Source organism: Episyrphus balteatus, chromosome 1 (assembly GCF_945859705.1).
Source record: "Episyrphus balteatus chromosome 1, idEpiBalt1.1, whole genome shotgun sequence".
Lineage (NCBI taxonomy): Eukaryota > Metazoa > Arthropoda > Insecta > Diptera > Syrphidae > Episyrphus > Episyrphus balteatus.
In genome coordinates this window covers 87,505,274-87,519,621 of record NC_079134.1, presented here as the reverse complement: position 1 = coordinate 87,519,621, position 14,348 = coordinate 87,505,274, and the positions used below count along the sequence as shown (strand labels likewise).

The window sequence follows — 14,348 nt, the reverse complement described above, 5'->3', positions numbered from 1 at the left end:
CGCAAATATTTTTTATATTCAGCTCAACTAACATAGATTTTTAAACAAAAACCTAATGTAAACTAAATCCAGCAAGATTAAATTTTTAATCCTTAAAACAGAAATGCACCCAAGTCTACGTTGTTTTTTTTTTGTAAGGCAACGATTTTTTTTTCGTTACCTGATGTATTTTTTCATAAGCCGATGTAATATTTCATAACTATATGAAGAATTTTCATAAGCTTATGAAGATTAATGTTAATGATAAGTTAATGAATTTTTTCGTTACTTAATTGATAAAGTAAGGAAAAAATTCTTATTTTTATTCTTTAAAATGAGTATGAAATTTTTCGTTAATTGATGAATCTTTTCATTAAATTGGATTTTTTGGCACTAAAAAGGGAGAAAAAGTGTATGAAACGTTTTCATTAATTGATGAAGGTTTTCATATTACGAAAAATTAGATATTTTCGTAGAGCCAACGAAAGTTTCGTTGGGCCAACAAAAATGTAGTTTATGAAACGATTTTCGTAATTTTACGAAATTTATTATTTTCAGTGTACAGTTTATTTTACATAGACTTTAAATTTAAAAAAATTGTTTGAGGTGGAAGATTTCAATCTGAATTCGATATTAAGGCCGTGTGTGAGTTGAGTTAAATATTTAGCCAAGGATATAGACACTATAGAGTTAAAAAAATAAAATTTCTGTTATTAAAGATTTATCCTGTTCCGGGTGCAGATTAAATTTGTATCTTCAGAGAATACATTTTAAATAAAAGGGGTTTTGTGTATTTTTGTAAATAAATGTTCAAAATAAGCAAAGAAATTTGAAAAAATAATTCAAGAACGTTGACCAAACATAAAACCACAACGCGTTTTGGGAGTTTGAAGTTGTAAATCTGTTTTTTGCAGCTTAAGAAAACTTTTAAGCCACTTCAAAATATATCCATTAAATATTCAACACATCGTCGCGCGAGAATTGTTTTGTCGTAAACGCCAATTTTGGAATTTTGGGAAATCGCATTTTAAGGTTTGAGCTTCTATAAAAAAAAACTGTCCGATAGATTTTTTTCAATTTTAAATAGAATATTTTGTGCGATATCTTCTTCTTATTTATGTTGTCAAAACTGCCACATCTGGTTTGGTTTTCAAATTATAAAGGTTTTTACCCAAAATCAGTTTGTCGTAAACGCCACCAAAATCAACTTTTTTTCCATCCCATACACGTACGACAAAGTAGATGCACGTACGACACTCCAATATAAATTTTCAATTTTCTTAGTTCGTTTTTGTTTATTAATTAAACATTACAAAAATAGTTTCTTATTACATAGAAGTAGTATTGGTTTGACTTAGAGTCTTAATTACAAAGAAAAAACAAAATGGGTCATCCTATGACGATAAACATGAAAAAAAATTTAAAAAAAATAAAAAAAAAAATATTTTTTTAACAATAAATAAAAGTCATCCTATGACTGTAAAACATGAAAAAAAAAAACAAAGTTTGGTTAAATTAATAATTAAATATATGATCATAAATAAAAGCAAAATTAAACAAATATCAAATTTAAGAATTTATTCTAATTTTTTGATTTGAATAACGCTTCATAATAATCTTGGTCTGATTTAGGCATAAATATGAAAAGGCTTTTAATACCATTATTCTTATCCTTAGTTATCGAGTTAGAGTTTTTAGTAATTTGAAGACATTGGTTCAACAAATTTACAGGAGTTGCTATGGTAGGCTTTTTGTATCTTTTAAATATTGATGCTCTTTTATATTCCACTTCTGTAACATATTTGATAAATTTAATTTTACTGAATGGAATAGAAGAGAAGTTTAACTGACCAGCTGACCACTGAATGCTTTGAAGTCTCTAGGCAGCATTTAAATAAATTTTAATTTAACGTTTTTAAAATTCATATTATTTTTGAGATGTCACAAGAGAAAGCTGACTAAATACTTCTAAGTGCCGAAGGTACTTGTCGATGGAGCTATGAACGCAGTCTATTTCTTGAATCAAGGAATGTCCAGGATCCAGGTTCCGAAAATTTTTATGTTATTGTTTTTAGAGACGTTTTATATTGCAAAAAAGAAATAAAAGCAGTAGACATCACTTTGTTTTTGTTTTGGGGGACACAGGAATCACTCCAAAGAGTCAAAGTTTTAATGAAAGGGTAAGGGTTGTCGAAACATTTAATTTTCTTTTCTCTCTCTGCCTTCATCGATGCCTTTTCAATTTTGTAATTGTTGAACTCACTCATTTGATAAAAACTTGGGTTTGTGTTCGCGTTGAAAATCTAACAGCAGTCACACTGATCCTTTGTTGGCTTATAAAACGACAAGTTAAAATTGTAATTGAATTCCCGTCAGTAAATTATGTTGTTTGACGGGATTATATGAAGATTTCTTGTAAAGCCCTATATTTTATTTACTTATATTTAAGTAGCTTTCAAATTACTTCCTGCTTGTACTAGCCCTGCAATAATGCGAGTCTATTATAGGAAAGCTTGCTATATGGTTCCAAACGCCTTTATTTCGATAGAAGATCAACAAGTGTACATATTTATAGGGCCCACCCACTTCCATATTGTGTCAGATCGGTACTTGCGACCGAGGATGAGGTCTAGTATCTATAGCGGCAGGAACAAACAACAAGAACCATGACAAAATTAAATACAACATTTGAGATGTCTCTGAAATGCACTTTTTTCTTAATTTCTTATAAATTGCACCTCTAAGAATAGAGCATAACCTCTCATAGCGCAGAGCTTAATGCAGCCCATAGTTTTTAAATTCGTTGTCCTTATAGAACATGAAGTCCTTATTTTCAATAACTACTTTTCTAGTTTATATTCTCTTTGGGACATAAACTTTAGTGCATATCCAAAAATTTGCCCCTCCATCAAAAAATACCATTATTTCGTAGGTATATATACTTTTTGTAATGGATTGTTTTGATTTTTAATAATGATGGATTCTTAAATCTTCATGCAAAATTTGGTTCATCTACCATAACTTTTAAGGGTTTTTCGGCAGTAAGTTTGCAACTATTATAATAATATGAGTTGACAGATGAAAAACAGGTATAACTTTTTCCAGAGACGTCAGATTTTCTTGATTTTAGATTTTTTGGAATCAGCATTAAAAAATACATTGAAATCATGTATCATATGTGTATATAATACCATAGCCTATTTTTGCTAATTTTGAAAATCTCCTTTCGCGATTTGACCTTGAAATCGCGACAAGCGGACATAAGATTTTTCTAGACTTTTGAGATATGTTATAGAATGGCAAAAGGAAGATGTTGAGCAAAAAAAAATTCTACTAACATTCATTCCGAGATTTACCCCTTTTTTCTCCTTATTTTACTGTATTAATATATTTATATTTATATTATATAAATATATTTTTTAAATATCAATTTTTCGAAAACGGGACATATATTTCAAGTCTTAGTTTTAGGTCTTGTGTGAATTTTTGTGTGAACAAAATCCTGCTTTTATTGTAATCTATCGTGCGGCTTAAATCGACTCCTGAAAAGTCGGCATTACTTTCCCAATTTTCTTTCTTTATTTTCATTTTTTGATTGTTTATTAAAAAAATACATCAATACTTCTGCAAACAATTTTTACTCTGAAGATAAAAGTTTAACCGGGTCCCAGAGCAAGGTAAATGTTTGACAGCTGAAAACTTTTTTCTAAAAAAATGTATTTTCAAAAATTTAGCTTAATTTAAGCTCCGAAACAAAATCCTCTCGAAAATGCATTTGATATAAGATTTTGGATAGAATTTTTTATGTTAGCTAAAATTTAGCATATATTTTGAACACTTGACCATTTTTAAAAATTATTTTGGAAGTAAGTTTTTTTTAATCCTGTGGAAAATGTTTGCTTTACTTCACATAATTCTCACAAAAACACAGCAATAGACATAAGAGTGTTAATGAGGCGGCTTAGCATTAAAAAAAGTTCAATCGTGCACTTTGTGATAAAAGCATGAAATTATCATCGTTAGTAGTACTCAATATAAGAGTTATTTTGAGATATTGGGCCTTGTATTCCATCCGGAAGGGTAGATACAAGACTTTTTCTGTGTTGCACTCGATTTGTTGCATATCATAGTATAGGCCAGGGATGGCGAACCTTTTTAGAGCCCCGTGCCATTTAAAAAAAAATATTTATTTGAGGTGCCTTAGGCGTGAAATACAGGTTTGATCTAGTTTTTTTTGTGACCACTAGGAGAAAAAATAATTAATTTTAAACTACGCAGCGTTTTTTAAATAAGCTTTCTGTTTGAAAAAAAAATGAATTTGAAATTTTTCATCTTTCAATTTTTAGATGTACCTCAACAAAATAAAACAAAGAAACAAAAAATAAAAAGTGAAAGAAATATTGTAGTATGACTTCTCTTGTTGTGAACTCGATGCCAAGTAGTTTCGTCACTTTAAGCAAAATGCAGGCTGAACTAAAAGATACAGTTGGAATCATCTGACAATCTGCTTCTAAGCGAATCTTTAATGTTATTCATTGCATTTGGATTACTTAATTGGTGGCGTGCCGGAAATATTTTATGGCGTGCCACCAATAGCACGCGTGCCATTGGTTCGCCATCCCTGGTATAGGCAGTGAAACATTTCTATTTATATTATACATGATTTCGAGGTATTTTCTAACGCCCGATCGAATAAAATCAATACCAAAATGTCTCGACCATCATGTAAAAAGTTATTGGACTCATTATGAATTGTCTTTTACTCAAAGAGCAAGAGTCAGAATATTACCAAGTACTCCTTGATAAAATTTCGTGTGGACGTTTCATATACCATAGAAAAAAATAATAAAATATGTCCATCAAAAACTTTTGGGTCAAAGGGTGTTTTTTTTAGCGAGAAAGAGCACTTTTGTAATGGTACCATTGCAGCACATGGAAAATTCTTGCATATTTTCAACCGCATATATATTTTATACATCGTATGAGAATCAAAAATAATCAAAAAATGAATTATATTTACCATGGAATATTAAAAATTCATGAAAAACTTAGAGAGCTTCCTTTTATTTTGTATTGAATTTTCATACAAATTTATATTATGAAGGACTGAGGTGCAAAAGTAAAAGTATGAAAAATAAATGTTCAGTTTGTGATAAAGAGATCAAATTAATAGAATTGTTAGTACAATATGTAACCCTCATCTTAAAACATTGGGCCACTTAATATTTTACCTTTAACGGCGTTTATAACAATGCACAGAAAGCAATTTAAATGAAGTTTTGTGAAATTTGTGATAATTAGATGGCTCATGTACATCCTCAAAGGTGAAATATTAAGTTGCCCAATATCTTAAAATGAGGGTTACATATTGTTCTAACAATCCTATTAATTTGATCCTTTTATCACAAACTGCACAATTATTTTTCATACTTTTACTTTTGCACCTAAATCCTTCAAAACATTAATTTTTATGAAAATGTAATAAAAAATAAAAACAGGCAATTTAAGTTTTGCATGAAAATTCAATATTCCATGGTAAATATAATTCATTTTTTGATTATTTTGGATTCTCATACGATGTATAAAATATATATGCGGCTCAAAAAAATGCAAAAAATTTTCATGGTTTGCAATTGTACCATTTCAAAAGTGTTCTTTCTCGCTAAAAAAAAAAAACACCCTTTGACCTGAAATTTTTTGATGCACTTATTTTATTATTTTTGTCTCTGGTATATGAAACATCTTATCACTTATTTTCAAGGAGTACTTTGTAATATTCTGACTCTTGCTCTTTAAGTAAAAGACAATTCATAAAGAGTCCAATAACTTTTTAAATGATGGTCGAGACATTTTGGTGTTGATTTTATTCGATCGTGTGTTAGAAAATACCTCGAAATCATGTATCATATTAATACAAATGTTTCATTGCCTATACTATGATATGCAACAAATCGAGTGCAACACAGAAAAAGTCTTGTATCTACCCTTCCGGATGGAATACAAGGTGGCCCAATATCTCAAAATTTACGCTGATGACATTAAAATTTTCAAAATTATAAACTCAATTAATGACTGCTCACAGCTTCAGGAAGATCTACATAGATTTAGGGAATGGTGCAATATTAACCGACTTTATTTGAATATAGACAAATGTAAAACTATGTGTTTTTCACGCAAAAAAACAATTATAACTTATAATTATATTTTAGATTCTTCTTATCTCTGTAAACTTTCCGAGTTCTCTGATTTAGGAGTTATTCTTGACACTAAGTTGACGTTTACTGGCCATTATAACTTTATAGTAAAAAAAGCTAATAAGATTCTTGGTTTTATCAAACGATTTTCTCGTGATTTCTGTGATCCCTATGTCCTCAAGCTTCTTTATATTTCTTTTGTTAGGCCTGTACTTGAATACGGCTGCGTAATATGGGCTCCTTACTATTCTGTTCATATAAATAGACTTGAAGGTATACAGAGGAGGTTTTTGCGTTTTTGCCTTCGTTTTCTTCCATGGTCCCAAAGATCCATACACCCACCCTATTCTCACAGACTCTTACTTATAAATCTCCCTTCACTTTTACAACATAGAAAATATATTCAGCTTTGTTTTATTGTCAAATTAATCAATGGTTCAATAATAATATGTCCATCAACTCTGTGTCGTCTAAATTTCAGCTATAGTCAAACTAGCATAATAAGACAATTGCCTTTATGTCCGATTTTCAGCAGAACAAACTATGGTGTGAATAGCCCATTAAATCAATTGATTTCAGTCTTCAATAAATATTACTTTTTGATCTCATCTGTTAACGACAATGTCAAAACCAAAACATTTAAAGAAAACTTTTTTAACATATTATAGTTATTATTTATTTTTTAGGTAAAATTTTATTATTAAAATTGTATGTACATAGATAGTTTTAAATTCTAACGTTAGGCTATTAACGGATTAAATAAATAAAATAACTCTTATATTGAGTATTACCAATGATATAAATTTCATGCTTTTATCACAAAGTGCATGATTAAGATGCTTAGCCGCCTCACTATGTCTATCCCTAGAAAATTTAATTGAGAAACATTCAAGCTAAGTCGTACATTGATTCTTGTCAATTTTTAAATACGTTTTACGGCTATATATAAATTTCCTACTCGGTTGAAAATACGATCTAGATTTAGTCAAAGTGCAATTCTTTCGTTTGACTAAATTCGTTCTTCGATTAACACATTAATTTTTTTGTAATTTAATTACAAAATAATCAAATCACCATATTTTATATATATATATAATATTCCATCACAATGGGAGGAAGAAAACCCAAAGCTGAAGTAGAATAGAAACATGTTGCGGGACCAAAGCTGCAAGGAACTCCAAAACAATCCACAAGTTCCCCTTTGCAACGGCTTCGTACACAAGTGTTAAGTCCTAATAATGCAAATTTATTTAAGGACATGCAACTGCAACTTAAAAACCTCAACGATAATTTCACTAATATCACATCCAAAATATCCAAAATCGAATCAACTCTAGTAAATATCGATCAACAAATAGTTGAAATTCAAACCGATATTAAAAATTTCGCATCTCGGTTATTAAAAATTGAAGATGAGCATTTAAAATTGAAGGAACGAGATAAAAAAAATGCAACACGAAATTGAATCTCTTAATCTAAACGGCACCAATGTCATCTCTGACATCGTTTTTTGTCTATTTTCGTCAAATGGTCAGTGTTAAATTTTCATTGTCGAAAAAAAACTTGAATAACTTTTTATGCACTCATGGGACTTTTGACATTTTACTTAAATCGACATTTAAATGCTCTGTACCAATTTTCAGCTCTATGCGAATTATTTCTGGGTTTGCCTTTTCTTATGTTTATTTTGTCTGGACTATTTCTTTTATCTATGTCTTATGTCGTTTTCGATTGGCCGTCCGGAAAGGACCGGAAGCATTCAGAAGACTTCTGAAAGTGTTTTATTCGCACGAATATGACAGACAGAACGCTTCTCAGAAGAGAAATTCTCTTCTTGATTTCAAAACGGAATTCACTCAAAATCACTAATATTTAAATAAATTAAACGTCAAACCAAATTTCCTAGTAGAAAAGCAAAAAAGTTTTATTCACCAATACAGATATAAAATTTCAGAATTGCGTGGAAGCGATTCAAACCCTTTTATTGAATATCAGAATGAGTGAATCCTTTAGTGATTCCAATCGAAAACGGCATTACTGTTTTGTTCCTTTTTCAATTGTCTCACTGTTTCCTTTTTTCATTTCTCGGAAAAATATAGAATTACAAAAAACGACTAGGAATTCTAAATTATTGTTATTTTTTATGAAAGAACACATACGGTCATACATGTAATACATATGTAAAAAAAACGTTATGTTCATCAGCCTGATTATTTTATGTTGTACACTCTTTTCATAACACCCAAAAACAGATTCCATCTGATCTTCTGTTATATTTTCCGGTGTAGGAAAATGGACAGCTTAAATTTGATCGGAACAAAATTAAAACACGCAGAAGTGGAAATAAACGTTTTGAAAAGAAAAAAATGGACTGTCTCACTTCCCTTCAAGCAAAACCAGTCCGACCTCGGTCCGAATCCGCTCCGCTTCAGGCAGAGCTGAGGCCGACTTCGGCTCAGAAACGGGTCCGAAGGCGGCTCAAATTAGTATGGAAATTATAATCACCGCAGAGCCGATTTTATATGTATTGGTTTTTTCACCACGATTTCTCTTTCGACTTTGTGTTCATACACAAAAAGTTGCAAGTGTGTGAGTGCAACCCCGTTTTTCTCGTCGGAGGTCGGAGTCTCTTTTCTGAACTCCGTTTTCTTGCTTGAAGGGTTATTGCAATGCAATCTCTCACTGTTAGCACCTTTCCAGTGGCGGATTTACCAGAAGACTGAGTAGGCTGGAGCCTAGGGTGACAGATTTTAGGGGTGGAGACCGATCTGTTCACCTCATAGAAGTCAAAAAGATTTTTCCCATACCGACTTTCTGATGTCTTGCAGATAGAATCCTGTAAAAAGAATTCCAATCTGGGTTGCAAAAGTCGATACGATTGTACTTTTTTCGATACACTTGGTTCGGCTAAAGTACACAAATACACTTTTACTAAATTCGATACAATTTTGTCCTTCCGCTTATATTAATGTTAAAGGTATTCTGGATCAATATTTTCTTTTCGATTCTTCTAAGATATTGTTAAAACTGCAATATTAGTCAAATACACTTTTGATTTGAATAGAACATTAAATGGTCAAGGGTGAATTAAAAGTCTTTATTTAATTTCCTTCAAAGAAATAAAATTTGGTTTTCAGAACATTAAGTTTTTGTTTGCATGTGAGATTTATTTTAAAAAAATTGGCACAGGTTAGGTTTTTTAATTTTTTTTTTTTTGAAAATTTACTTCAATTTTCATAGCCATTGACGAATAGATTAAAGCCTATATTTTGAAGTTAATACACCTGCAATAATTCTGCAAATTTACATATTTAATCACGAAAGGTTCTATTTGATAAGACCAAAGTTTTAAGTTGTAATGAAACATCAATGTTTTGCAGTTGTAAATGACCTATTCCTTATCGCCAGGGATAGGATGTTGTGGAATTTGCCTTTTTTTTCTTGCTTAATCGTACGACATTATAGATTCAAAACAAAAACGTTCCACGTCCCCCTCGTGCCTTTTTGCTTTTTCTTTTGTTATTGTCTTTTTTGCCTTTTCTCTTGTTATTGCCTTTTTTTGCCTTTTCCTATGTTTTTTATCTTTTTAGCGTCTTTAAAGTAATGCCTACACACAAAACACTCAAATATACAAACAAATAGGAAACTTACTCAATATAGCTATATTACAAACTCAATAAAGGATTCACTAATTACCCCACACTGACACTAACAAATTCGAGTGAAAAGATCTACCTAAAGTCCAGTCATTATATTTGGAAATGCAAATGAACCGAGAAAGATCCAACATTTTAAAATTTTTTTTAATCAAGAAAATACGATTGGAGAAGTTCTCCAGATTTTGGACAAAATCAAGAGAGATTTGGAAGCCGGGAAAGGGGCAGTCGCAAAAGATGTTGTTGAGAAGTGCAAATCAGTTTTTTTTTGCCAAATAAGGGACTCGAGAGAGTTGAACAAATAAATTGAAAAATGAATGGGGACACAAATCTAGAGCTCCAGGCGAATGTTGCAGATGTCTACAGATGTAGAGACATCTTTTAGCTCCTTTAAAGCACTCTTAAGAGAAAATCGAATGCGTTTGTTACCTTAAATTAAAAAAAAAAAAACTCATGGTTGTTAGAAATTAATACAATTAATTTTATATTTCATTTTTTCTCTCAATAAATGCCTTTTTATCGGAGTTTTATTTTGCCTTTTTTTACGTTTTTAGGTCCACAAGATCCAATCCCTGCTTATCACAGTAACAAAGAACAAAATCAAAAATAGCCTCAAATGTTTTTCTGAATTAAAAAAAAAAATAATTTAGTTTTTGGTTTATCTTAAAGTTTTTCGTTCATTTAAAATAAATTTTTCAATTCAAAAAGTACAATTCGATACACTTTTTATTTCACTTTCGATACAATGCTCAAAGACGATTTTCAACCCTGATTCCAATGACTTTTTTCCCCTATTAGTCATTGCACATTCCATATTCTAGACTAAAACAGCAAGTTCGCCGCCCCTCAACTAGTAATCGACATCTGCACCTTTTGCCCATACTTTGTATGAGAAAATCCCCCTATTACGTTAGTCGTTTATTTACTAAAATGACTTGCTCTGGGAGCTACAATTTGTCTTAAATTAGAAATTTATCTTGGCAGTCCCCTCCGCTCTTCGCCCTTCTTTCCTATGACACGATAATTGCTTTACTTAAGCCTCAATGTTGGCGTCTTTTTAGTGTCGTTTTAGTACAAACGACTTACGTATAATAGGGGTGAATGTATTCCCCTTTACCCACTAAAAACCCATACATGCCAGTCCAACTGATGGTTGGAGGCTACAAACTGGGTAGATTATATATATTGTTTTGTGATTTTTCTTTTGTGATTTTAAACCGTGACTTCTTTTTTTTATGAAATTCTAAACAAAATACGCTTAAAAAATAGAACAATTACACGCCACAAACCATATTTTAACCTTCGTGTTAATAATTACGTTCCTTAGGAGTTTTCACGTGAGAATGAGAAGGACTAATGAAGTTATCATACATGTACAATGTACATATTTGAATAATCATTTTTATTAAAAAAACAAAACCGACTTCCATGATTCAAAACGGGGTTTTATGGTTTTTTGAATAGTTTCTATAGCTTAAACTGAACGAAATTGAAATGGGACCACATTGAAGCCACTAGCTTTCCAATACAAAAAGAATTATCAAAATTGATTCACTCTGTCCAATGTTATGCGGTAACAAACATTAAAAAAAAATACAGACGAATTGAATACCTCCTCCTTTTTGGAAGTCGATACAAAGTTAAGGTGATTTTACTTGGGAAACCCATGGTTGGACAAAAAAAAAACAGCAATTTACCAAAGCTATCCGTGTTTTACTGGCGAAAATACAGCAAAGATTCGGGTAAAAACCGTGACTTTTAAAGAGGAATCTCGTGATTTTAAGGGGCAACCAAATCATTAATTTAACCGAACTAACCCTACCCTTGGTTTTAGTGGCAAACCCGTGCTTTAAACGGCACGTTCCATGATTTATTTTTTTCCGGCTACGGAATATTTTGCCAAAGCAATACGTGATTAGAAGATGATTTTAGCAAAAAAAAAAAAAACACTATCGTACATCAGCGACCCATTCTTAAAGTGTAGAGATTATGTAATTTTTCCAAAGTAATTCGGGATGTTTTCGGAGTGATCCGTTTATCGGGGAAGCCCGTGATTTTAATGACGTGGCATTGTGATTTTACCCAAGATTTTCATGATGTTAAGAGCAAACCTGTGCAGTTGACCAGTAGAAAAAAGTAAAAAAAATCAAGTCCATTAAATGATGAAAAACCAGTGCTTCACATGTATGGCTTGTATTCGACAATAATAAAACACAGTTTTTCACTGCTTAAATACAAGATTCAAGAAGTTTAGTTGTGTTTCTCATGATATTTTGATTATTCAAGCTTAGGTTCGAATTGATGTTTATCATTTTTTTTTAAGTAAAAACAAATGTTCTTGACGTTTTTTTTTGTTAATAATCAAAATGAATATCTGTAGATCAGGTGTGTATGGCAGTTTATTTTTTTTTTAAGTGAATGAGTATTTAGTCTGCTTTTTGTGACTCAAAAACTAAATTTATATCAGACTGTAACAAGCTGTAGTAGAATCTTGTTTGCCACAACGTTCCCTTATATTTCTACTTTCTAATCATGCTCACTTTTTTGCCCATACTTGCTCATCTTCAAAATATTCACATTTTTGTAGACTCATTTACAGTACTAAAAAACAAGGACTTTTTCGAAAAATTGGCTTAAATTGTAAAATTTTTTAATATAAAGGTGCTTTAAGAGTTTGTTTTAAGTACCTAAAACAAAAAGTTGTGGATGCTAAAGTGCCTTTCAAAATATTTTGTTCCAAAATATCGGGGAATTTAATTGCACTTTTGTCATTTTTTGGACAATTTTCTCACATTGTTTTTTTTTTTTCTATTTTATATGTTTTCTTTTCTTTTGTTTTTTGTTTTTGTAGGAATCTACCATTATATAAAAAAAAAAAACATTCTTAATATTGAATTTAAAAAAGTTGGACTTTTTTAAGGAATTTTGCCTGCAGAGTTGGCTCTCATTCGATATTATTTAAATATTTATTATTTTTTTGTGAAATTTCTGATTACTTTGATGAAATATACCATAAATATGTGTTTCTGAAGGTTTTCTTATTCAAAGAAAGCCATTTTTTTTATATATTCTGATTTTTGTCCACACCCCCCATACACTCGACGCACTATGCTGTGGTTTAACCGAAGTGACTCCTGATTTTCGGGCAACCCATCATTTTAATGCGGAACTCAAACTCGTTGAAATAATAATGCACAAAATAATGCACTTTTATGTATTTTTATATATAAATATTTACAAACTAAAAAAAAAAAAATGTTGTGGAAGAGCCGACATTTAGGGTAAAATTAAAACATTTTTTTTTGTTATTTGACTTTTTTGAGTATTCCGTCTGCAAAGTTAAATATAAACCGTTAGAGAAAAAAAAATGAAGGGGTAAGGGCGTCAAAAACTGAAAAGCCATACCTTGAAAATTTGTAAATTCGCCTCTGCATCTTTCCCCCATTTAAAACAGCAAAACGAATTTTTTTTTTACTGATGGGTTTTACTGATACAGCTTTCTGAGTCTTTAGTGAATACTCAGAAAAGTAATTGTAGGAAGTGTAAAAACTTTAAAAGTAGTTGCTTTAGTTAGAGTTTAAGACTTTTTTCCCTCAGTGTAATGACTAATGAGTGCAGTTTGAGTCCTATTATACTACTTGTTCTTACCAAATTTTCTATCAAACACATAAAAACAAAAAATTTAGGTTTCTATTTATAATGCCCTCTTTCTGATTTAAATTCATTATAATTCAATTAAAAAGTGACCTCAACTCCATATTATTTTTAAAAATAAAAATAATTTTCATTTTTTTTTTCACTTTGTTTAAATTCATTATATGCAAATCTTAAAGCGAATCAGCATTGACGCAATATCAACCACCAATTAGTTTTTTGTTTTTTTTTTTTTTATTAAAAAATACGTACAATAATATTAGTGTTTATATAGCCTTCGCATAAACGGCTGTAAATGTTATAAAATAAATACCTTTTTTCCATTCACAAAAAAAATAAGAGACGTATCCTTATGAAGATCGTTTAAATAATAATTTGTAGTTTCCATTCCTGAATAGTTAAACTAAAGAACTCCAATATAAAAATTGTCGACGAGAAGTATTTGTATACACCGTTTAACACACTCAACGTGTTAATCTCAACTAAAAGCAAACTTAAGAGCGATAATTTTTACTGGAAGATTTTTTGACGATTATATTCATTCGAGTTACTTAATTACGTATGTAGGTATAAGATATATGCTTTGCATACAAAATGTTATTGTTATCATTTTAAGGAAACACAACTAAGTAATTCGAAGCACTGATTAGTTTTCCCATATGTCTACTGTGCGAAGTATTATGTATGTACGTACGTTTTGTTATCTCTATAGGTAGAGTCGTTTGTGGTAAGTGTGCGCACTTTTGACTTTGAAGAATTATTACAAGCAAAATATAGGATGTACATAAAAAAGTAAATTGATTATTAGAGATACATGTTTTCACTTTTTAAATTAAATTAAAATATAACTAATATTTATTAAATT

General features: G+C 30.4%; 1 protein-coding gene across 2 annotated transcripts in view; it reads right to left on the bottom strand.

Moving 5' to 3' along the window:
* LOC129906886 (xanthine dehydrogenase) overlaps positions 1-14,076 on the bottom strand; it is a 148,849-nt gene extending 134,773 nt beyond the window's left edge. Inside the window, exon 1 of one of the 2 annotated variants that reach the window (XM_055982852.1) lies at positions 13,797-14,076. In XM_055982852.1, coding sequence (XP_055838827.1) covers positions 13,797-13,871 — 75 coding nt within the window. In that variant the 5' untranslated portion in view covers positions 13,872-14,076. The remainder of the gene's footprint in view (positions 1-13,796) is intronic. The other variant, XM_055982851.1, reaches the window with a different exon arrangement.
* Positions 14,077-14,348: the final 272 nt, after the last annotated feature.